General features: G+C 49.0%; 1 protein-coding gene across 1 annotated transcript; it reads left to right on the forward strand.

Moving 5' to 3' along the window:
• Nucleotides 1-73: 73 nt before the first annotated feature.
• Nucleotides 74-24,014, forward strand: apln (apelin). The gene is made up of 3 exons (XM_062524126.1): nucleotides 74-305; nucleotides 15,875-16,047; nucleotides 19,988-24,014. The coding sequence occupies exons 1-2, from the start codon at nucleotides 239-241 to the stop codon at nucleotides 16,039-16,041; spliced, it is 234 nt and encodes a 77-aa protein (XP_062380110.1). The 5' UTR covers nucleotides 74-238; the 3' UTR covers nucleotides 16,042-16,047; nucleotides 19,988-24,014.
• Nucleotides 24,015-24,894: the final 880 nt, after the last annotated feature.

The raw sequence follows: 24,894 nt of genomic DNA on the forward strand, positions 1-24,894 counted from the left end.
TGCTCTGTGCGCACACTCACAGAGACACACGCGCACACACACACAGAGAGAGGAGCAAACAGTCTCTCTCTCTCTCTCTCTCTCTCTCTCTCTCTCACGCTCACCCTCCCTTACTCACTCACTCACCCACTCCCTCTCTCTCTCTCCCTCTCCCTCCCATCCACACACACACACACACACACAAACCACTCTAGTATATCAGCAAGCGCCTAACGGAGAGGCAGAGGGGAGAGCAGAAATGAATGTGAAGATCCTGACGCTGGTGATCGTGCTGGTGGTATCGCTGCTGTGCTCTGCCAGTGCTGGTAAGTCTAGGCTGCGCAGGCTCGCGCTTGTGGCTTGCCTACGTTTGTTCTCGCAATTTTTTTCTTCCTCCTCTCCATGTTTAGCTCTGAGCATGGGCAAGGCAGCTGTAGTTGATCAGTTACCCGGCATGGTGGATAGCCTTCTCTCTGCGCATATGTGTGTGTGTGTGTGTGTGTGTGTGTGTGTCTGTGTGTGCGTGTGAGAGAGTGCGTCTCTCTGTGTGTATCTAAAGGAGGAATATCAGCACCTGACTGTGTTCTGTACTGCACTGCAGTGGTTTTCATGTTATTGTTGATGGTCTTTGGTGGAGTTTTTTTCGCCTGTCGGTGTAATTATTGTGCCTATAGGGGCTGGTTCTGTGAGATCAACTCAAGTGTGGCAGTTCTGTACAAGTCAGACTTTGATATGAGCAAACCTGAGATATTATGTCAGCAGCTATGCCTGTGAATGTGTGATATTTAACAACCTAAATGTCATTGAGGATCAAATTCAGAAGGAGATGAAATGACTAGCTCTGGCAGATCCATGTAGGCATGGTGGTGTTGTCCATGTAGGAAGGTGCTTAGAATATCAGCTTGTTGTGTAATTCATTTTTACTGGGCCAAACATTTGCCTTGGCTGTCTTGAACAGGGTGTGCTATCTAGCATATTTGCCCGATTGGGACTGTTAATTAGCCATTTGGATGCTTTGTCGCTGTACATTGTCATCAATTAGCGGTGCAGATCCGATGCTGTGGCTATGGCTGTGGAGTGGGAAATGTAAATGGAGATGGACCATGCGTGCGTTCACAACAGCATGAATGAGAGACACAATGTGCGTTCTGTGGTAGGTCATGCAAGTCTTCGGAGATGCGGTCAGCTGACCTGTGTCCAGTCTGCAGATGTGATGGAGGTAGCAGGCAGGCGTAAAAAAAACAACAGAGGAGCCTGTGCAAACGCTTGGATGCCTGCAAAGACTGACACCAATACGCAAACAACTACTGGGAGGCATGTGTGCTGCGTGAAGGAGAATGGGAGGGTGTGTGTGTGTGTGTGTGTGTCTGTGGCTGTGTGCGTGGAGTAGGGTGCTGGCTGCTGAGTGCTATCAAAATACACGAGCGCGCACACACACACACCGCCACCACGCCGACGGCCGGTGATGCACGGAGCTCTTGCTGGCGGTACCCACGATGTGCGAGTGCATTTATTACTCGGTGAGACGTGCGCGCGTGCTATTTTTGGTCTCCTTCACGCGCGGCGTAAATGGGAAGCAATTACCCTGCATTACGGTCAGTGTCGTTTTTCACTCCGCCCGATCGACATTGGCTCAGGCTCTCCCCTCCGTCCACGCCTGACGACCGTCCGCTGCGCTACGACGGCACAGCCCCAGAGCCCACAGAGAGCGGACAGGCAGGCAGGCGAAGCGGAGTGGGAGATAACGCTCGATTCTGTGCGACGGCGCGTCTCAGGTCATGCTGCCGTCGTGCTGGCTGGCTGGCTGGTGCGTTGGCTGGCCGACTCGCTGGCTCGGCTCGCTGACTGACCGCCTGCGTGTGTGTGTGTCCCTGCCTTGCTCGCGGGCAGCCCCATTGAGAGCGCATTAAGCATTAAGAGGCTGGGTGAGCCCGGGAGCCGAGCTGTGCTGCGCTGGTGCTGTGCTCGCTGTCTGTCACGGGAAGGTGTTGGAAGCCCCGCTCGCTTGTGTAGGCAGCGGCCGCGAAAGCCGTGAAGCCGTGAAGCCTTTCATCTTGAGACAATCGTTTTTCCAGTTCACTGGGAGTTTGTGAAGGGGAATTGCAGCCTTGTGTTTCAGCACTGTGTGTCTGTGTGTATGCCTGCTCATGTGTGTGTGTGTGTGTGTGTGTGTGTGTGTGTGTGTGTGTATATATATGTGTGTGTGTGTGTGTGTGTGTGTGTCACTGTGTGTTTGTGCTGCTGGCGCGTGGTGGGTGAGCACTGCTTTTTCTCTGGCGGAGAGAAAGGGGGGAGAGAGAGGGTGGGGACGCGTGTGTGAGAACCGATGGTGCAACAGGCGACAGCAGCTTCATTTAAGGCGCCCTGGAGCAGGCATTTAGTGTCAGGCAGCGGCGGCGGGCTCTTGGCCTAGCGGTCGTCTTCTCTCGCTTCTCGATTATCTCCCTTCAAGTGGTGCTCCAGGAAAGCAATGGATAGCAGGGAAGCAGAAAAGCCTCTCTCTCTCTGCCTCTCAAACGGCTGTGGATATGAATCTCCCCACTGCCCTGTTGTAACTCTCTAGCCTGGTATGTAAACACGTCGTATTATGGCAACAGTTCAGGCCCTCAGGTCTGTCGGACTAGAGGAGATATCAGAGCTCCCTCTCTCTCAGTCACGGAAACCTGGAAGGAAGAAAAAAACATGTATGGTAGATGCAAAGCAGGCAAACAACACACACGCACGTGAACACACACACACACAAATCCCCCTGAGATGGATAATTTTAGAGTCCTGGTTGACTCCACAACCCCAGCAGGATTGTGCAGGTGATGCTTATCACAGCCTTAGAGAGAAAGAAAGAACAGAGAATAGCAATAGAGAGAGAGTGAGAGAGAGAAAGAGAGAGAGAGAAAGATCCCTGGCATTATCGGCGAGAGATCGTCTACGTGCAGCAGGGCAATTTCACGCGAGCTGTCAGCGACGCTATTATTCGGTATTAAACTTTGATGTATTGTTGAGGCTGGAGCGTGCACTGGCACGGCCCCTTGCCATACGTTCAGGGTCAGAGCCAACCACAGAGGGGCCAGCGAAAATAAATACGCCACTCATTAAGAAGTCCGCCAGCACACAACGTTTCTTTTCAGCCCGAAAAAAGAATGAGGGAGGAAAAAACACAAACCGCCCGAGAAGAGAGAGAGAGTGTCAGAGGTCCAGGATATTTTGTTAAACAACATCAATGGATCAGTGCTTAACAGAGCTCAGGAAGCATTAAATCATAATTCCAGGGATTTTTTCACTCGCCTACACTAATGTAAAGAAGGTGTTTGTGCCCACGGTCGTGATTACAGGGGCCACGGAGAGAAAGAACACGAACCAAAAAAACAGTCCCCCGAAAATAACCAAACTTTTCCAGATGTCCTGCAATAACATAATAACACCAGCACAGAGGTAGGAGGTTTGGGTGGAGGGAGGGTCGTGGGTCATGGGGAAGCAGAAGCAGTGAGTGGTGAGAAGTAGAGAGATTTTCTACTGTATGGTGGGGGGAAATCACTTCAGCCAGGCTTTGGAGTCGGAAGTGCATGGCCCGACTTGGCAGGCGCGAGCCAAAGTCTTTGCACAAACACGCACGCCAAAACAGACCGAGATAGACACTTAGGGTCGGAGTTCATGTCTTTTTCATGAGTAACCTGGATATCCTTTATGGGCAGCCGGAGACGTGAGTAAGTGGCCTGTTGTTGCTGAAGAGGAGTGGAGCGTGTCTGAGGAACAAGCTTCTCGTGAGACTGGCTGCCTCAGACATTAGATCAGAGCATCTTTACTTTTAAAACGGGATTCTGTGAGCAAGCCCCGTGTCTTTTTAGCATGCAAGTCTGGCACAGTGCGCTTCCTGATACCACAGATTGAGGCCGCAGATGTAAAATGGTGATGAGGAACGCGTTGTGGTTTTACTATTTACTAGCGAGGCTGCTGGTACAGTGCATTTACAGTGGAGGCACGCAGCATCAGTCTACAAGAAAGAAAGAAAGAGAAAAAAAACAGACACACCGACGGTGTCAACCTTGGAAAGAAGGAGAACATATGGTTCATTAGCACCCCCTTCCCTCACTCGCTACTTGTTGCACCCAGCAATGCTGAGGGGGGAGGGGGGGGTTGATCACTAAAAATCTGTCTGAGCCTGTGTTCGAAAAACATGGATTTATTCTCGATCATGGCGCTGTGGCCAATCGTAAATACACTGCCTGATTGCTCTAGTGCGTGGCATATAGCGGTGGTGGTGGTGGTGGTGGTGGGGATGGGGGGGCAGGATCATAACTCATTTGGTAGGGATATCAGGCTAGCCCTTGAGCTAAGGCCCCCGTGGGGACCAGGTCTGGTGAATGCTTTGGCATGTGTGACTGCGAGGCCGGCCTGGGTCATTGTAATGCAATTCGGATCGCTTTGAATAAATCAGCTCACCTAGACCTCTGTGATTTAAGCAGATGCTGAGGTTTTAAGATATGTAAGGGGGGAGCAGGGGGAGAGAGAGAGAGAGCACGAAAGAGAGAGAGAGAGGAAGAGAAAGAGAGAAAGGCAAGCTAAGAACGACGGGTCTTGCAGGCTTTCAGTAGTGCGCAAAGGAGCACCACCACTCTGAAATATTAAAAAGCCTCTGAAACTTCACAGCTGGTGGTCTCGCTGGCTCGCCCAAATTTGCAGGTGGATGGCGGAGGAGCATATGAAAGAGCACTGTGGCATATGATAATCCCGTAAAAAACAGAGCAGCTCTTTAAAAGGGCCGGTGCTGTCTGCACTGACTCTGTACCCCCAGCCTGCATCTGGGCTTCTCAGCCCCTCCTGCTCTCTGTCTTTCTTCTCTTTCTCTCTCTCTCACTCTTTTTCTTCCTCTCTCTCTCTCTCTTTTCTATCCTTTGCTGTCACTACCAGTTGGAAGTACACCCTGGGAGCCTCCACGTTAGATTCATTCTGTCTCTTTCTCTTTCTTTCTCTCTCTCTCTCTCTCTCTCTCTCTCTCTCTCTCTGTCTGCTGAACATCAAAACTTATTCCTCAGCCGCAGAAATCTCTGTGAACACTCGGACGGCTTAATTAAAGCCAGATATGCTGAACGGCCGGCCGTTTCCACCAGGGGTCTGATATTAATGTGATTTACAGCTCCCTTTTCAAACATTAAGTGTTACATTTATAGCGGTTGCCAATCTGATGCGATCAGAGTGGACATTTTTATTAAGAGCAAAAGCTCCACCGCTGAATAAATATTTCAAGTCATGGAAATGAGTGCTCTCTAATTACTTTCACGGTCAATTAGAAAAAACATGGAGTGGAAAAATATTACTCTTGTACAGAAGCAGAGTCACTGATATCTAAACCCCTGACTCCCCTTTGCAGTTCCTGTCGGAAAAACATTCTTTTACTTTATCAGCTTTCATCTTCTGTTGTACCACACAACTCAAGGTTCACCTCACAAAATTAAAAATGTAATAACGGTTATTTCGATATAGCTTGTGAGATTTATGGTGCAGGAGATAGCTTAAAAAATAACTCAAAAGCAGCCAAGAGCCATTGCTCAAGTTTGATACTGTTTCAATTTGGACTGTTTCCTGTTCATCTAGTCTAGAAGGCACAGGGTGAGCATTACTGATGAAAGCCAGGTTTAAAAAAAATCATTGGTGCTCTTGAAGGCTTTGAACTGTTGGAGAACACTTCCCAGTGCTCCCTGTAAGATCACCCATAATGCCGAGCCTCAGGTGACAGCATATGTTAAAGCCGCATGCATCTCCTTTGTGGAGTCTCTTATCAGAGAGAGGGTTCTAACAGAGAGAAATATGAAATGTGTGAGATGAAATAGCCATCCTCAGGGGAAGGACCATGATACAATACATTTAACAATGAATCAATATATGGCGTAGCATAAAGAAAAAGACTTGCATTGCCTCATGCTTTGAATCATCAATCATGATCTCAGTCCTTTATCTACTGTTCAATGGCATTTTCCTTACCGTGTGAAAGACACTTTGCATTAGTCATTTTATGGTAAAGGTCCATTTCACCATATGTTTTTCTCTGCAGAGAAAATATAAAATGTTTGAAATAGATAAACAAGTCAATCTCAAGGGAAGGATATCGATGTTAGGGGAACAATTTATGGCGGAACTCAAACTGGCTTTCCCTCCTGCTGTGAATTATCTAGAATTGTATCAATCATCTGCCTACCCCACATTAAAAAACATATGCATTAGCTAATCAGACTGAATTTTTGAACTCTTCTTCCTTAGCTACACAAGCCAATAATGAACTTTTTGTCCGTGATTGCAATCTGAACACTGAGGTCAGCAAACTGGATTTCTAGGGTGCACGACACAAGGAAACAAGGACTTTGAGTGTGCACTTAGATCTTTGTGTCTTGCCCAAGACAGCGGAAATCTGCTCTCGTTGGGAGTGTAGAAATAATTGATAGAATTCGTAAACATATATCTACATCAGACAAACAGTTTACGTAAAGGGCCTAGTGAACGTCACATCCATCTTCCCAAGGCCATAAACACCGACAGGTTAAGCCACATGTAATCACCATCATTCACCTCTTAAACATTCCCCTTTTTTTCCACTGTACTTTGCCGGCGGTTTGTGGACTAAACAGTTCCCATACTTTAACGGGGTAAAGTTGCTTGCACTAAGAACTTTGAACTGCTCATTAAATAGTATCCCTCCATCCATTCACGCTGATCCACTCAGACGCCCTTAAGCCGCCTAATAAACTGGGACAGCGCGAATTAGATGAGCAACAGCACTGGTAATTGCCTCTCTGTTTACTGGCCAAATACTCGCCTGGCAAACGTTGCAAGCCACGGTTTCGTGTGAATTTTAGAGGTGTCATGCTGCTCCGGCGAGCTCTTGAGATTGAGGTATGCAGTGAAAATATATAAGAGGGGGAAAAAAATGCACCTACTAAGAGAAAAACAGCAGAGCTGCTGCAGTGTTGTCAGTACCCCCCTCAAAGGTCACTGCGTGAAGGTGGCACTGAGCCTTAGGCGCAGGGTATATTGAATGTGCGTGTGTGTGTGTGTGTGTGTGTGTGTGAGAGAGTGAGAGAGAGTGTGTGTGTGTGTGTTTTGGGGGAGGGGAGGTAGACTTCAGCTAACTCAAAGTCAATGGGTTCATGCACACATCTACTTGAAGAAGAATAGAGGAGAGGGCGAGAGAAGACAGGGCGCCCAGGTTCGTGGTTTAGGAGCGCCGTGACGCAATCAGGGGAAGGGGAAGCGCTCGTCTCCTCTGATGAAGGTGTCCATGGAAACGTCCCATCTGAGAATCTCTCGGCGTCTGCGCGGCTGTCTCCGGAGACGCCAGGGCGATGAGGAGACGAGAGCTCGCGCCTCCCTCAGTCCCCACCCATTTACCAGCCGACTGCGCTTGAGCTCAGGCTTGCTGAGTGGAATATCCCCGTCTCAAACTCTCCCAACGCCCGCCTGCCTGCCTGGTCCTCGCTCCCATCCAAATCCTCTTTGAGGCAGCCTGCTGCCCACAAAAGCCCGTTCAGGAGAAATCTGACTTAAGATGCTTTGGCTGATTTGGGCGAGCTGATTTCCTCAGACTTAGAGGGGCCAACCTGCAGTAACCCCTCGCCACAGATTCACCCTAGTCACTCTGGTAGGGGCTGCAGAGTTTCGAGTGTGTGTGTGTGCGTGTGTGTGTGTGTGTGTGTGTGTGTGCATGTGTGTGTGTATAAGTAGGTAAGTGTATTTACAATTGAGTGGGTGGGTGAGTGAGTGAGTGAGTGAGTGAGTGAGTGAGTGTATATATGTGTGTGTGTGTGTGTGTGTGTGTGTGTGTGTGTGTGTGTGCGTAAGAGTACACCGCTCTCTGGAACACCTCATGGCTTCATTAGTACAGGCAGCAGTGGCAGGCCTTTGAACGTGGAGCGCTCTGATCATACTAAACCAGGCGCTTTCACACCTCATCATTAAACGCACTCGCTAATTTGGGTCATGTGTAGTTCGTGTGCAGGGTGGCGAAGCATCAGAATGCAGCCACACACACGCTCGCACACACACACACACACACACACACACACACACACACACACACTCTCTCAAAAAACTGAAAAGGAAAAGGAGCTTGAAGATGGGTGAAGTGAAACCTCAAAGAGCAATGACATGCCATGTCAGAGTGAGAGTGTTTATGTCGCCTGGCCTGTTTGTGTGTACTAAGTGCTCTGCACAAGAGACGCAGACTTTGAGAGCGTTTGATTTCAGCTGCCCTGTGTGTGTGACTGTGTGAGATGGATGTCTGACAGAGGAAGTGAATATGACACGTGAACTTTCTCAGTCAGTGTTGTTTTCTAAAGGGACCCACGCAACACAAAGCAGGCCTTCTTTCCCCCCCTCCTGGGAGACACAATGCTGCATGTCAAACATGTCCCTGGTTGGGCCGACACACACACACACACACACACACACACACACACACACACACACACACAATCTGGGGCAGGCTGCGGGCATCACAACAAATGGCCAGGCGGGGGTTAACCTGCAGAACACCCAGCAACAGCGGCAGGGCCTAATTGCTCATGCAGGCCCCGTGTGCTGAAAATTTGTAAACGGGAGAAACCTGATCCATTCCAACTGACAATGTCATTCTTTCTGCTCCGGACTGAGCGCCTTTCATGCCCGCTGCCATGGAAACGTGGACTGAAAAAAGTCGGCTGGAGATTGGTACCAGTTTCTGCCAAGCCTCCCCCCCCCCCCCCCTTACACACACACACAGAGAGAGTTACTGGTAGGCATACGATAAGCAGCCGACTGCTCTCAGCTTCAAATGGCCAGAGTGTTCTCCAGGATGTAGTGAAGGATGCTGGTGATTTTGTGCACATGCTGAAGAGGAAGTGCCCCTTTCCTCAATGCCTCACAGGAGGTTGTTAAGGAAAGGTGTGTGTGTGTGTGTGTGTGCCTGTGTGTGTGTCTCTGTGTGTGTGTGTGTGTGTGTGTGTGTGTGTGTGTGTGTTTGTGTGTGTGTGTGTGTTGGTATGTGTGATCACATCACAACACAAATCCGTCCCAGCAGAGTAAGCTTCTTCTGAGGCTGAGCTGTGAGTTGTGGTTCTGTACTGCAGGCTTGCTCTGTGTCACGATTAACACGTCTGCCTCTGGTCAGTATGCTTCCCAGCCTGGCCTGATTAACTAGGAAAGCGGCTTAAAACATGCCATGTGTCGTGTGTGTGTGTGTGTGTGTGTGTGTGTGTGTGTGTGTGTGTGTTTGAGACTCGGAAGAGATTTGCAGATTGCCAGATCCTGCCATTCATAGTGCTTGCCTCATCTTAATGAATGAATGAAGTCCCTGAGGTGGCGAGAACAACATGTGATGTCACAATCACCTCTATGGAAACACACCCATGGGATGCACAGCTACGTACTCAAAAACACTGACAACAACAGACCTGGAAACCCCCTTGAAATGACATGCTTTATGCATCTGAAATAATATAAATAATATCTCTATGGAACTGATTTAAAATTGAAATGATACCCAGTCACAGCACACTACACCCATCCACAGCCTGGGACATAGGATATGCTAGCAGAATACCTTAATAATGAGCTGATACATACATACACACACAACACATACTGTAATACACACCATCTTCACAGTGAATTGCCCCATGCGTGTGGAAACCAAGAGATGGTGGTGAATTGCTGAATGTGAATGCCATAGCATGCTGCAGCTACAATGGCCAGGTACTGAAGCAGAGTAGCGAGCAGAGGCTGTGGGTAAAATAGGCCAGGGGGGTTGCCGTTCTATTTGAGCAGCTATTAAAGCCAGCGGCTAATTTTAGCAGTACGCACATTTGATGTATTGAGGAGATCAGGTGGGTGTCCCATCTCATTGGCCACCCCGCAACACAGAAAGCCCAGGGTGCCTGGCACGGAGTAGGAATCACAACACGCGTATGTAGGTGGACGGATAGAGCTCATTATCTCTTGTCGTCACCCTTGACCTTCGAGCCGCTCGCTGCAGCCACCGACAATTACCGTGTTGGTCCGATGCCCACGCGCGGAGGGATGGTGGGGCTGGGGAGGCCGTCGCCTCGCTAACAGCTGTCTGATGGAGGCAGGAAGGAAGGCGGGCGGGTAACCCCGTGGCACGCCGCTGCCCCCTTCACCATGGTGATTATCGCAGCCCGTCTCAGGCTGGCGCTCACGTCATCCCCCGAGTTGCTTGTTTACGTGTAGGAGGAGGCTTTCAGCGACGATGATAGTCTGTCCTAGAAAGAGAGAAACGGATGTAGCCTGGAGGAGAGTGATGGAGAGGTAGATAAAATCTGATAGAAGAAGGGAACCAGGGGAAGGGGGACAATCATGCGACGTTTTAGAGTGTTCTGCAAAGCGTGGAAATCGATCGATAATATCGCAACACTGTTTCATAAGCAGCCTAACCATGCAGAGAGATAGACTATTCCCGTGTACAAACAACAGTGAAATCCAATTAAATAGAATATCGATTCGCCGTAAAAAAAAAAATCCAGAAGTGATTGAAGCGCGCCCGCAGGGGCTCCATCAAAGTGGCAGCGCCGTCGCGCCTCAAGAAGCGCCGTTGCTACAGCGCCACGGCCACAAACAAGCCACGTTTCTCACCTGGTTCTGCTTTACACTGGAAGGCTATAAGTAGATCTAATCTCTCGCTTCCTGAAGGGCCGAAGGGGGTCCGGAGGTCGGCCACTACAGATTAAGCCCATCTGGGCCTCCCGTCTCCGTACGCAGGCAGGCCTAACGTTTGCTTCCGTGTGGGATTCGAGTCCCTTTTTCCCTGCCGTCCCTCCCTGGTCAGTCTCCACATGCCAAGCCCATGTGTCCGTGTCTTCCAAACGACACTCGCCCCAGACCTTTATGCAGCCGGACCACTCACGGGCGTTCAATAAGCGAGACGTCAAAACGGCCGGCGGCTTCATCAATCTGGCGGTCCGGCGTGTCCCTCTGCGTGACAGACAGACCCTCAAAGATGTACAACTAACCCTGAGTGAACGACAGCAGCTCCAATTTACGAGGACAGCGCTGTCAAGAGTGGTGCGACGCGAGGCGACGCGGCGGCCGGCTGGCACAAAGAAGAATGGAGGGAGCGAGGGAGGGAGGGAAGGGAAGGAGGGGAGGAAAAGGCAGGCTGGTGAGAAAAAGCAAGATAATGGATGGTACCTGAGGAGCGAGGGGAGTGGGGGTGGGGGGGGATGAGATGGCAGCAGCAGAGCCATTCATCAGCAGACTGGGCTGAGGCGTGGTGAGGGTGCCAGGAGCCATCTCTCTCCCACTCTCCTCCTCGAACTCCTCTCTCTCCCCACTCTCCTTCTCCTCTTCTTCCTCCTCTCTCCCCCCTCCTCCTCTTCTTCCTCCTCTCTCCCCACCCTCCTCCTCCTCCTCTTCTTCCTCCTCTCTCCCTCCACCCTCCTCCTCCTACTTCTCCTCTCATCTCTTCCCGGTTTTCATCACCACCACCTGCAGCACGCCCTAGTAAAGCGAGACTGACTCTCCAGTGTGTTACACCAGCGCACCCACCCCCCCACCCCCCACCCCAACCCAAAATTCCCACTTTATTAAACTTTAATGACAGAATTACCCAAGCAGAGCAGCAAGCAGTGGCAACCTGATTGGGATAAGCCCAGAGCTCTCCTCCGGGGGAGAGATATGGTGATAAGCGCCTCGCTATCGTGAGAACCATCTTCCCCATCGCCTTTGGTATTACCTTCACATTGGGCTGTTGTTAAATCAAATCCCAGCAACGACAAGATATTAGATGTGGTATCGCTGGCATCGGTTACAGCCTAATAACGGGACAGAGGGTTTCTGAATTCGCCGGGATCCGGGGATTTAGGAGACATACGGAGCAGATGATTGCATTAGGAGGAGCCGTCGGTGTTATTGTGCCGTTTATTGTTTCTGTCTGGTTCTGTCTGCGACGCAGAGCCGTGTGAGTCAGGCAGCGGCGGAGTTATATAATGTGCTGTGCTGGAGCCCCACCGTCAGCAGCGCACAAGCAGTCAATGGTGATGACAAAGTCAGACCCCCCCTCTCCAACAAACATACACACACACTCTCTCGCACACAGACACACACACACACACACACAGACTTCACACAGCTTCACACACACACACACACACACACACACACACTGACTTCACACAGCTTCACCCACACACACCCACCCACTCTTCCTTTAACCTCAACACACAACACGCTCAAGTTTCCCAACAGCGGTGGGAGTTGATGAGTTGATTCATAAACAGCATAAACGTCTGCCTCATCACTGTCACTGCTTTCATTGTGCCTCTCCCCATCCAGCATCCACGCATACAGTGGATGCGGGTTGTTGTGTGTGTGTGTGTGTGTGTGGGTTGTGTGTGTGTGTATGGGTTATTTGTGTGTGTGAGGTGTGTGTGTGGGGAGGGGGTTCTAGGCTGCACTCCTCTACTCCTCAGCCCAGCTTTGAGCAGTGCCTGACAGCTCGTTCTGGCAGGAAACATCTAAATTGTCTCATTACGGAGCTGGAGGTTGTGACAGCCGGAGCTGGCTGCTGCTGCTGCTGCTGCTGCTGCTGCTGCTGGTGATGGGCTGAGTTCTGCTCGGCTCGTCTAAGGTGTAATTACAGGTTTGCCTGCTGACACACAGATGCGAGATCTTCCCATCCTGCATACCCCCAACACACACACACACACGCCATCCACACACCTCCCAACACATACACACGCACACACGCACACACACACACACACACACACACACACCTCCCAACACATCCACACACAATCCCTCAAAGGTCTCTGCTCAACCTGACAAGCAACGTGCCTTGGCGCTCCGTCACGTGTGCCCACGTCCGTGCGTGTGCGTGTCTGTGTCATGTAAGAGCGGCCGTGCAGCTGACTGATGGTTTGGTTTCGTCGGCATTCTCCGCTCGACTGGAGCAGGACCAACAGCCTCTCTCTCTCTCTCTCTCTCTCTCTCTGCAGTAAAAAGAGCGGTAGGGAAACGGTTAGGGGAGGGTGGAAGCTGGGTGGCAGTGGTGTTGTTGAGGGGTGGAGGGGGGGTATTACATGGGCCCCCTCCAGGGCAGGGGGAGGTGGGTCTCCTGTCAGTCCTCTCCACCAGCTCACACATGGGGATTTTTTACACGCTAAACCCCTCCAGATTAGAAAGAAATGAGTCGAATGCAGACAGAATGTGTAAACTTCCTCCATTCATTCCGTATCTGGTACAATAACAAGGGGATAATGCAGGGATTAGGGTGCCTGAGGGAAAGATGGTTTTAAGGGCCCCCCCACCCCCCCACTTCTATGAAATGGTGAAATATGCAACAGAGTCCTTTCTCTGCGGCAAATAAATCAATCCTGTGTTTCTGGCTAGCATGTAATATGCTTCCAAAAAGACGATTAGCAAGGAAAAAGGAGAGCTTGAAGAGGAAGGAATTTGTGAGGTACAGATTGAAAGCACTGTGCGCTGCTGCAAGATCCGGTTCTCTGCCGTCTTTAGACACATCTAAATCTCCCCATAATGCTGCAAATGTGATTGAAATGAGTTGACCAGGTGTGATTCCAGAATATTCTGTGTGCAGGCAGTAGGAGTTCCCATAGAGATTGCTAGCCGATGTTCACCAAGCCCAGGCTGATTTGCATTCTCTCCAGGAAGATGCCAGAATGAATTTTCTTCATTATCGGGAGATGGGTCAGAATATCTGAAGCTGTTCGTCTTCCAGCCGTCTGGCAGTTTGTTAGCGTGCTAATTAGCCTACTGTGTCTGCCATCCAGATTCACTGAAAAACCACATAATTGGATTTCATTGATTTTGGCAACCTAAATGGTATTTTTCTCACAGTGAGATGTTTGTCTGAGAGTTAATGTCACTTGGCATTATATAAAGATTGAGTGCTGTGTATTTTTTTTCCCAACCTATGGCACAGGAGTTGTTTTGTATTTTTTAATTTACGCTTTTAAAGTTAAGTTGGTCTGAGGAAATATTCCTCTACTGGGAGGACTGTGTTGTTCCCTGAGGACATCTTAAGAGAGGAATGTCTTGACCCACCGTGAGTGATATCACTCAGGCTCTTGACAGGAAAAGCATAATGGGGTTTTCTGTTTACGTTTGAGGCAAGGCATTTACGCCTCTGCTGCTGAGAGATGCCTTCTTTAAGACGTGGCGAGACACTCAGGCTGAGGGCACGGGTTGGGAGAGCGCAGAGGTCAGCAGGAGGGGGAGGGGAGAGTGGACCTCACTCAGCACATCTGCACAGGGCCACTGCACAAAGGACTCCTTCAAGATGGTGGCAGGTTGAGGAACATTATCAATAAATGGAGGAATGGCGAGTTGGTTGGGGGGGAGTCCTGAAGGTGGGCTATACAATGCAGGAAGCAGGTGTGTGTGAGTGTGTGCGTGTGTCCGTGCGATTAAAGAGTCATGAGCTGCCTGCTTCAGAGCCCCAGAGTAGAAAGATTGATGATTCCAGAATGACTGACTCGTGTATGGGCTTTTCATCTGGTTTGGTTCATTCCGACTGCAAAGTAGAACGGCAACAGCCTGAAATGTTCCACTGTATAACAGTTTAATCTCTGACGCACGCGGCCTCAGCCTGCACGTGAAAGGTCTAGCGGAAAAAAACACGTCCAGAAGGGGAAAAGAGAGGCTGAAGAATCCCATATATGAAATACCACATTTAACACCCTAATAACGGAGAGGGCACGAACGGGCGCTCCTCAAACAGTCTGATCTCACAGGAGGCTTCCTTTCACTTGGCCGGGAGGTTGAAAGGTCACGGGGATGCTGATACAGATCAAACTCAAAGACAGAGCACGTCTTAAAGGGGCTTCCCACCCTTATTGAGAGATGACTGAAAACATCTGGGCACACTGGGACTAACTGACACACACACACACATTCACACTCACAAACACACACACTCATATTCACAGTCACACTCACACTCACACAGACACAGGCACTCACACAGACACGCACGTACGTACCGTCATACAAATATATACTTTAGACACGCTGTGCTCTGTTTTGCTAAATCAAACAGAGTGATGCAATGGGAAGTTCAAAGTTTGGTGTGTGTGTGTGTATGTGTGTGACAGCTGTGGTTTTCAGGCAGGGTGGCTGTGGACGTGAGCCATGCTGCTCCAACCACCCCACTGTGCTAAGCACATATGTGCCCCCTTCCCAGCCCCCTCCAGCTCCATGCTAACCTGCTGAGGCAGCCAGAGAAGGCCACACACATACACACATACACACACACACACACACACACACACACACACAGACACTATACGGGCTGCACAAAACCGTCTCCGTGTTCTCCGACTCCCGTTCGCCTGTGGCCTGCAGCAGACGTCTCTCTGAGGCGGAGATAAGGCACAGAATGGAATTAAGAGTGGTGTCGATGTTCTGATTCCCGCGGTGAACATCACACCAGGAGTGAAATGGAATTACGGCTCAGAAGATCTGGGATGAAATTGAAGCTCGCTCGCTTGCTCGCTCTCTCGCTCTTTCTTTTCTTGTTGTTCCAAGGCTTTATCCTTCATGTGTCTGGTGTAGAGCATGGGGAAGGAAATGGATGTTCCTTATCCAAGATTCTAAATTGAAAGAGTTATGGCACAGCTTGGTTTGATTGTGGAGTATATTTATCCACCATTCAAAATACAGCTTATATACGAGCATACAGCATGTGTATAGAAAGGTTTATGCAACTAGAAGCCAAGCTTATATTACTTCCAAGTGTCTTTTCCCAAGTAGTGGTATAAACACGCATGTTTAAACCACAATCTAAACATATACATTTAGTTTAAATATCATTCTGTGATGATGGTTCTATGCTGTGTTTATGTACAGAATAAGGTTCTAAAAGGCCGCTCTGTTTATGTTTGTCTGACCGCAGGTCCGATGGCCTCCACAGAGCACAGTAAGGGTCTGGAGGAAGTGGGCACGGCACGGAACCCTGTCCCGCAGAACCCCGGCAGAGGTGGGAGGAGCCAAAGACCTAATGGCTGGAGGAGGAGACGCCCTCGACCCCGCCTCTCCCACAAGGGGCCAATGCCGTTCTAGAGCAAGGTGAGCAGCGCAAGAGACCGCTATGTTAGAAATGCTAATCTGTCTAAGGTAACGGGAGGAGAATGATTTGAGGTTGTACTATGTGAAATGTGGCCAGTGTAATATGACGACAGTGTAAATGATCATCACTTCCCTTTGTCTTACCTCTTTCCCACCCTCCTCACTGTACCGCCACTCTCGGAGATTATCGTTGGCACAGAAAAACAACTTGTCTTGATGAGATTACAGGACTTTGCTCCGCGGAGCCGAAAGTCTCCATTCACCTCCGACAGCTCTCTGAAACGTGATCTATAGCCATTACAGATTGAGGTTCCAAAGTACACAGAAACATTACCTGCCCGTCTCAGCCCCTCTCTCCCTCGTGTAAATGTTTCTCTTATTCCGATTAAAGCCAATTAAAACCATTTACTAAAGCTAATAGTCGCTGGAGTCAGCTTTCACGTCTGTGTGCCTTTTGGTTTATTTTTCGCATCAAAAGCATATTTGACTTGTCGTGTGGGAAAACAAGACTTTGTGTGAAGTCCCTTTCATCTTTGTAGCCGGCGAGAATATTGCATTTTCACCTTGTGTCTGCAAAGTCTCCACGAAATCGCCGGTGAAAAAAGAGCCAGCCCATACGATCGCTCAAAAAGCTGCTATTTCAGTGGAAGAAATATATACAAACGCCTGTCAAAACCAGAAGCATGTCCAGCTTCCAAACAGATATCCATTACATGCACTGGCGTGGGTTCACCTCACAGCACGTCGGGGCGGTAGGCCTCTGGTACCAGATAGCCCAGTGGAGAGTTAGCCACCCACCCAGGCAGGAGCCGGGCCAAATCGAGCCCCATGGACTATTGACCGAAGGCTGGGACCCATTCACAACTTTCTCACAAACCCCAAGGCGAGACAAGACTGACCCTGGGGGACACAATGCCCCCACAGGAGGTGCCAATCATGCCAAGCTAGCCCACCGAGTCCCGCCGTAAATTAACCCCGTAACAGAGACAGCCCTGGCCCCGAGGACAGCGCTCCCTTTTAATGACGCCGTTTAATGGCTTTTAAAAGTCCGGAGGCTGACTGCCATAAAAAAGTGAGATATTCGCACCCTTTCATCTCCCAGAGGATTTTTACAATCTATGGTGAATTATGCTTTGGATTTTTATCTTTTGAAATGTTTCTTTTTTGTCTGTGTGTGTGTGTGTGTGCTCGGAGTTGTTGTTATTGTGCGGCCACTTTTTATGTCTGCTGGGAATAAGTCCTTGATTCTCACGCCTGTCAGCTGGCGCGGAGGAAAACAGGACGACGTCACCGCAGAGGTGGACACAAAGAGCAAGGGGACGGCACGGTCACAACACAGAACTTCAAAACCCTCAATGGCCAACCCCGTCCACTCAAAGAGAGCGAGAGCGCGAGAGAGAGAGAGGGAGAGAGAGGGAGAGAGAGGAGGGAGGGAGGCATTCTCTGGATGCGTCGGGCAGTCAATGCTTGTTTTCAGGCGCTCACAAGGGCCAGCGGGCACAAAAGAGGACGAGCCGCAGGAAGTTGTGTAGCTCTATTAAATGGAAACGGCTCAGTGACTCACAATGCGCACCCATCTCGGCCGCTGGAGAGCCCTTCAAGCGAGACGAGGGGCCGAGGAGGAACGCTGCCTTTCATCCCGTGCCCGTCCTCAGTGCCCCTCGAGCCTTCGCCCGGGGGTCAGAGTTCGCCGCATTCAGAACTTTTCACCCGCGTCGCCCGTACACACTAAGCAGAGGCACACCAGTGCACTTGACCTGACCGGTATGTTAATCAAGTCAAGAGTTTGCACTGGATTACCGTGAGTGCTTAGCGATACGCCAGAAACTAGGCACGAAGCGTAGCCCCAACGTTTGATGCATTGCATTTTAAACGCAATGCTAATTTAACTCGTACCATTTGTGGGCCGTTTCTGTTTCCTGCATAACGAAGTGATGAGATGTCTTTTCTAAAACGTTCCTCGAAAAGGGAAATAGGAAATGTCAGCGGTAATAAAGTGCGTCTCGGGAGCAGAAAATCTAAACCCACACTCATGTTGATTTCCTACTGGGCCAGAGAGCAGAGTTTACCCCCCGATATTCCCCACCGGACGAGCCTCTCAAAACTCAAAACAAATGTGTCTGGACGGCAGCGGAAAAAAGAAAAGGGTCTGGCTAGTGTACTACGAGTAAACCCTGCAGCACGCTGGTGCTCCAGCCTCACACTTCATCAGCCGAGCCCCAGCGGAGGGAGCCGGCTGACGGGCAGAATTAACTCTTTACGCGGCCTGACATCCAGCAGAGAACTGGGCCACACCACGAGCGTGTCAACATAAAAGGCCCTCATTTGCACTTCTTTTTTCTCTCTCTCTCTCACACACACCGGCACATCCATGCCCCCATTGCCTTCTTCCCCTCGGATGGGGAAGCAAGCCTTTGGAAACAGCTGGAGAGGAGCAATGGTCTCACCCAAGAGGAAAGATCTATCCAAGCATGATCAACCCGGGGTTGGGTTTAGAGGGAAATAATAAAAGAAAGAGACTTGATTACTTTTGTGCTGAACTATGGATAAGTCATACGACAGACACTCTACCCTTAATTAGTACTGCATGTGGATGGAAGACGCTACCCTTGAACTTAATTTGAACAAGTCCCATTTCGGTGCCTCCACCCGCGCGCGCACACACACACACACAAGGACACACACACAAGCGCGCATACACACACACACACACACACACACACACACACACACACACACACACACACACACACACACAAGCGCACACACACACGCACACACACACACACAAGGACACACACAAAGGCGCACACACAAGCGCGCACACACACACACACACACACCCTCCCTTACACATGCTTAGACACGATGTCATTGTCAATTACTCCATGGCGTTGCGCAGCATACAAGACAGGACTCCTGAGGGTAGACATTCAGCAGACGTCACGAGAGCTGAGGCGAATTACAATCAAATTGAAACGCATTCCCTCCCAACACTCACCTGCCAAAGTGCATTAGAGAGCGTTTGAGAAAGAGAACACTGTCCAGAAATGCCCTCCAGCTCTGAGACACACCACGGAGATTGTAGGACAAGTTCTGCCTCAACAGATGGACACCTAGCCATGACTTAGCCCCGCGGTGCACATACTCTATTTTTGTATCTTTTTGAAAGGAGAGAATGGGGACAAGAGACCTTTATCTATATATCTGCAAAAAGGAAACGTTAACAGACACACTGCTTGATGTATCAATAAATCATTATTTTTAATCATATTTTGCTGTCGCAGGTAGCTGAGCTTCTTCAGGGCTTGAATAAGCTTTGTGTAAACTCGCCGAGGTGAACTGAAGGGCATATCTACATTCGGCAAAACACACAACAGTAAAAATAAACAATACCTGCAGACAACGAACAAAGACAAACAACACAAGCGGCAAGCGAGATATCCATCAGTGGCCTAACATTACACAAGCACAGAAATATGCCCAGGTGCATCGGGAGACAAGAGATGGTGCTTATCAACCACGGCGCTCCGTTGTCACGTAACAAAAACCTCCTAAAAACCTCCCGTCTGTACACAATGTTGCGGAATAATGGACTAGAAAAAGACGGGAACAACAGAAAAGCATTAAGATCGCGAGGAACGTGTCCAATGCCCCGAGCTTGTTTTCTCAACAGAACATGCAGTCTCCTGCTCCACAAGGGGAGAATTGTTCCCTAGATCTACGTGCAGGCAGGGATTTATTGTGCTGTGCATTGAACGCACAAGTTTAATGGCTGTCTGAGTGATTTCCCCCCCTTTTTTAGGTCAAGTCTTCCATCATGGTCTCTGGAGTAGAGTCTGAGCTTACTTAGAGAGGCACACACTGTGCTGTGTTAGTTAGAGTGAGAGGGAGCAACTGCTGTATCCTGATGGTGTGTCTCTCTCTGGGCTTCTTGCAGGCACTGCTTCGAGCGCCCTCCCCCAGGTTCTGATTTAATGCTCTTCCTTTGCCTTGGGGGGCCTTGCTACGAGGGGGCTACGCTAGCCCCAATCTGAAGAGTGATGTCCATAGCACCTGCTGGTTCTTCAAGCAACTCTTCTTCTGTCCACATAAAAACCAGGACGAGCCACTCACCCTCAAGCTCTACCAAGACCTGGGGGGCCAGGATCAAGGGGGTGTGGGGGGGTGGGGGGTGCTGAGCCCGAGCTACCAGATTACTCTATCTGTCCTCTTCCTCTTTCCATCGTTCTCTCTCTCCCTCTCTCTCTCTCTCTCTGCCCCACCTCCCGTGTTTTTCTCTCATTTGCTTTCTAGAGCCCCCCTCCATCGATGTCTCCCCCGCTGTGCAGCACACAGTTTGCATGACGTGTGTACGCCCCCCCTCCCCCCCACCCACCCTCGCCCCACCAGGGGAGCCAGGTCCAAAACAGTCTTAGAAACGAAAAGCCGTCAGTTTCATCCTTAAGGTGTGGTCAGTCTCATCCTCTCTGGCCGATTCAAGGTGACCACATTCCTTTATTCCACTGCTGTGAGGTTGCATCTGGCTTAAGAGCGGGGGTGGGGGGGTTGTTTAATGAGAGAGAACCAGGACTGAGAACCAAATGTAATGGCATTATCCAATGTTGATGTAATCCTGTTTTTTTTTAAATGATTTCTGAGATCCCATAGAAGCCAGGTCAATAGCATGTACAGATCTTTTATTTTTTTCCCACCTGTCTGTTGCAATATATTTATCACTATATAAGTTGTTTTGTTTTTTTTATTTAACTACCATTGCTGGTTGAATTAGTTACCACTGTTAAGTACTCTTGTTTTTATTTTTATTTTATTTTATCTCATTTTACTCCTATAATCAAATATCAAGCAAACAGTGTAAAACTGAGGGTTAAAGAGTTTCCATTCTACCCAAAATATAGTGCATCTACCACAGGCCACACTCGACCATTCTGCTCCACAACATCTTACCCTTAACCACACATTGAGGATTCCTCTTCTGTCCAAAACCGATTACATGCTTACGAGCTCACTGTTAAAACCCTCTGGGACGTCCGAGTGGTGAACTCCGGGGTGTCTGACCGCCGTGTCCTTGCACGGGACGGCGGCTGGAGGACAGTGTCCTGAGCCCTCGCCTCCTAGATCCACGCGCTGCGTTTCCGCGGCCGACTCTTACTCGACTGTTAACTGGCCGGGGTGGTCCGCTCCAGACCCTGAGGGTGACCCACTCCACCTTCAGAAGAAGTGCCAAATAATGATCTACTCCACAATGCTGCCAGGAGAGACAGACGCGAACACATTACCTCTTATTTCAAGTCTCAAAACACTGACTCGCTCACATACCGTCCTCATCCATAACAAGCATTTTATTAGCGTCATTTTGTTTTCGTTGTCGTTTATTTGTTTGTTTATCCAAGAACTAGATAAAATGTTCCAAAAAAAAAAAGGCAGGAAGGCGTCTGAGAGGAATTAGACCAAAAACCAAAACCACAGTATGCTTTTAAAGCAGCCATCTTGCTTTATCCCAGTTACACCACGTAAAGCCTACCACCAGTGCTCTATGCCCACAGCTCGGTTTAACCCCCTCCCCATCCATCGAGACTTTTATCGACGTAATCACTATGCCTTTACATCATACTGGAATTTGTTCTGTTTCGTTTTGTTTTCTTTTTTTTCCCTTTAATTTCCTCAGGGTGCTGTGATACAAGCCTATACCAGAATCGTCTATGCTCTGTGCATTTATTTAAGAATCTCTTTCTCACGCACACAAATACACATACACTTAAACACAAACACACACATACAAAAAAAATGTATCTAAATGTATGTATGCATTATATAAAACTATATCTCCCTGCCTATATATATTTACCCACAACACTATCGTCATGTATCCAGGTTTCAGTCCCACTTTTGAAAGTGTTCATGTGCCCCCTACCCCACCCCACCTCACAGTGAGCTATGGCCTTGTAGCTTGAGCCTCCCTTTAGTGCAGGTGGCCGTGGCTTTCATGGGTCCGCTCCGCTCATTAAGACCCCGGGATAATCTATCTCAGACGAGCCCTTGTCAAAGTCAGGAGTGTCTTGAGGCCAGCATGGCAGACTGGCTCAGCTCGCGAGCACACCCGACCCCCACCCTGGACTTTTACGCAACGTCATTAAAGACAACAGCCCCCACACACATGGCAACCCTACCCCCCCACCACAGATGGCCAAGAGCCCGAGCCTCCCTCAACTGGGAACTGGTAGCAGGGTCAGTGCAGTGTGCTCTTCTCCTACCAAACCACTATCCTTTCAAGCGTCCGATGCTTACTACGGTCTGATGCCAAGAGCTGTCATGAGGCTTTACTGAGACTGTTACTCGCCGATACCCTGTCTCCATCTGACCACAGAGTTGGCAGAGCTCAGCTTTTTTCTCGTTCTCCTTTGCTTTAGTCGCTATACAGTATCATCAAATACAGATCTGCTGGCATTTCTTTCCACTTTCTGTGGAACTGGAGGTGATAGTTCTCTGGCGAACTGCTCTTCTTCCCAAGAGAGTGCCCCAAAGGCTAGGCAAGGTTAGGCAGCCGAGCCACACTCACCCCGATTAAAAATTTATTGAGATCTGAGGGCACTGTGAATCCCAATCATGACCCTCACAGCAGAGCTCCACCCTCAGAATAACCCAGTCGGTCCCCTCTGGAGGAGTTCCTGTTTTTATTATTTCAGTCAAAACTAGGGGTGTGAAAACACAACAATAAGAAACAGGGGAAAAAAATAGAGAGAAAAAAAAAAGAATCGCCATTTCCTCTTTCCTGTCTGGAGAGTCACCATCACGGTGCGGAGTGATGCCTATATTCCACACCATCGTCTCATGAATGTATCTTTCATCATCTGCACCAGCTGCGCAGCCCTTCCAGGGAGAAAAAGTCAAATAAACCGCTGTCTCCAAGCCCCCCCCCCCCCCCCCCCCCCCCTCCGTTTACCAGAGCCATGACTCTACAAGCCCCCCCCACCCCAACTCCCCCTCTCTATCTCTCTCCCTATTACCCATCACCATAGCTACACCCTGGTGATGCTGGCTTTCTATCAGATTCCAGAAAAAGAGTCCACAGGCGAATGATCAGTGACATCTATCAAAAGAGATAGGAATCCAAAGCCTCCCTCTGTCTCGGCTCCCCTCTCCCGTCAGTCACCTGGCTTTGCTCCTCTCTGTACGGGCATGCAAGGCTGCACTTTTTTGCAATTCCATTATGCTGCTGGAAAAATAAATCCCGAAAAACAAGTCTCCTTGGCATGTAATGTTTTTCCAGTGTATTGTGACAATTATTCCTTTTTGACTGATTCTCGTCTAGCTGGTTGTCCAAAGCTTACTTTGAACATGGAAATACAGTGTGGGAAAGCTGTATTGATTTTGTTTTTTTGTTGGGTTTTTTTTACAAAAAAAATTATTTATTTAGTTTTTTTTTTCTTTTGTGGTTGTAACAGTATAGAAATTAGTCTGCTACACAGAAAAAAAAAATGGATGTCATAGATAGGTCAAAGCTTTCTCAGACCTCTCTCTCTCTGTGCAGTGCCCCTGACAATTCCCTAAAGTAAGACTGTATCAGGTTCAATGGGGCTTAGTTAGATAAAACAGGAAGAAGGCGTCCACCCAGACTAACACTGAAGTGGCAAACCAATACATTTCACTAGGAGAGTAAAACCCATTTCCTCTTAAGATGGTGTTTGTTCTCGAGCGCCACGTTCCTTTATGTTCCAAGGCCTAAAAGAGGCTTGTGTGCACTTTGTGTGCGCTGTGTACTCATACATGTCAGCTTTCTTTCCTCTCTCACACACACAAAAAGATGTGCATTTGGCTTGGGAAATGGGATGGGTGGAGATATCGGAGGAGCAAAAAGACAGGAGATGTTGAGAAGACTAGTAGGCAAGAGGCAAGTGAGTAGGAAGCTATGGAAGTGACCACATATGCACTGTGTCCACAGGGGCCCACCTTCACCAACTGTTCTCGTTCTCAAGAAAATGGCGTCTGGCGTGTGACTGCTCTGCTGCTGATGAGCTCGTCACCTAAGCTTTGTTCTGAGGTGCTCGCTGAGGGATTCGGTGACTGAAATCCAATCCCACAGCAGACCGATCCACCAACAGGCAAACTCGATTAGCTCTCCCGCAAAAAAGCAGCATTGTGCTCAGCGACGGGTCATTACCCCACAAAACTAAAAAAAACAAAAAAAAAAACAGACTTCATACTTCAGACGACAAGGCTCTCCTCTCTCACACATCGTACTATGGACAGTGTCTAGCATCAGCTTGGCTACACAAACTGGAAAAAAATAGAGTAATGTCATGGCACAGGCTAAAACCTGGGAGTCTTTTAGAACATGCATATCCATAGTGCTTTTGGTGTCACCTTGGCCCTGGTGTTATTAAAAAAAAAATAATTAAAAAATAAACAAAACAAAAAAAAAAACTCCACGCGCTGGCATCATAGACCATTGACACTCTACTCTGTTTCTGTTCTGTTCTGGGGCTCCCAGTCTTAGGAGAGCTCCACCGACACTCACACGGGCAACGCAGCCGTCCTCCATCAGTATTAGTAGGTGACAAGCACAGTACCGTACAGACAGTGTATAAGTCCTCCTCTTCTATCCAGTTAAAGGTGTGTGTGTGTGTGTGCTCATGTTACTCGCCAGGCCAAATGTACAGTACAGTCTGTCTGTTTTTGATGTTGAACTGGGCAAAAATAAATGACATAAATTAATGACATTTAAAAACAAGTGTATCAGAAATTGAAATACTGTGTACATATTTGAACTTTTGGTTTCTAATTTATAAAAGATAAGCTTTAGCTCTTGGAGTACTTATTTTATTTTCCTTTTCATGCGTAGCTTTG

Source organism: Sardina pilchardus, chromosome 21 (assembly GCF_963854185.1).
Source record: "Sardina pilchardus chromosome 21, fSarPil1.1, whole genome shotgun sequence".
NCBI lineage: Eukaryota > Metazoa > Chordata > Actinopteri > Clupeiformes > Clupeidae > Sardina > Sardina pilchardus.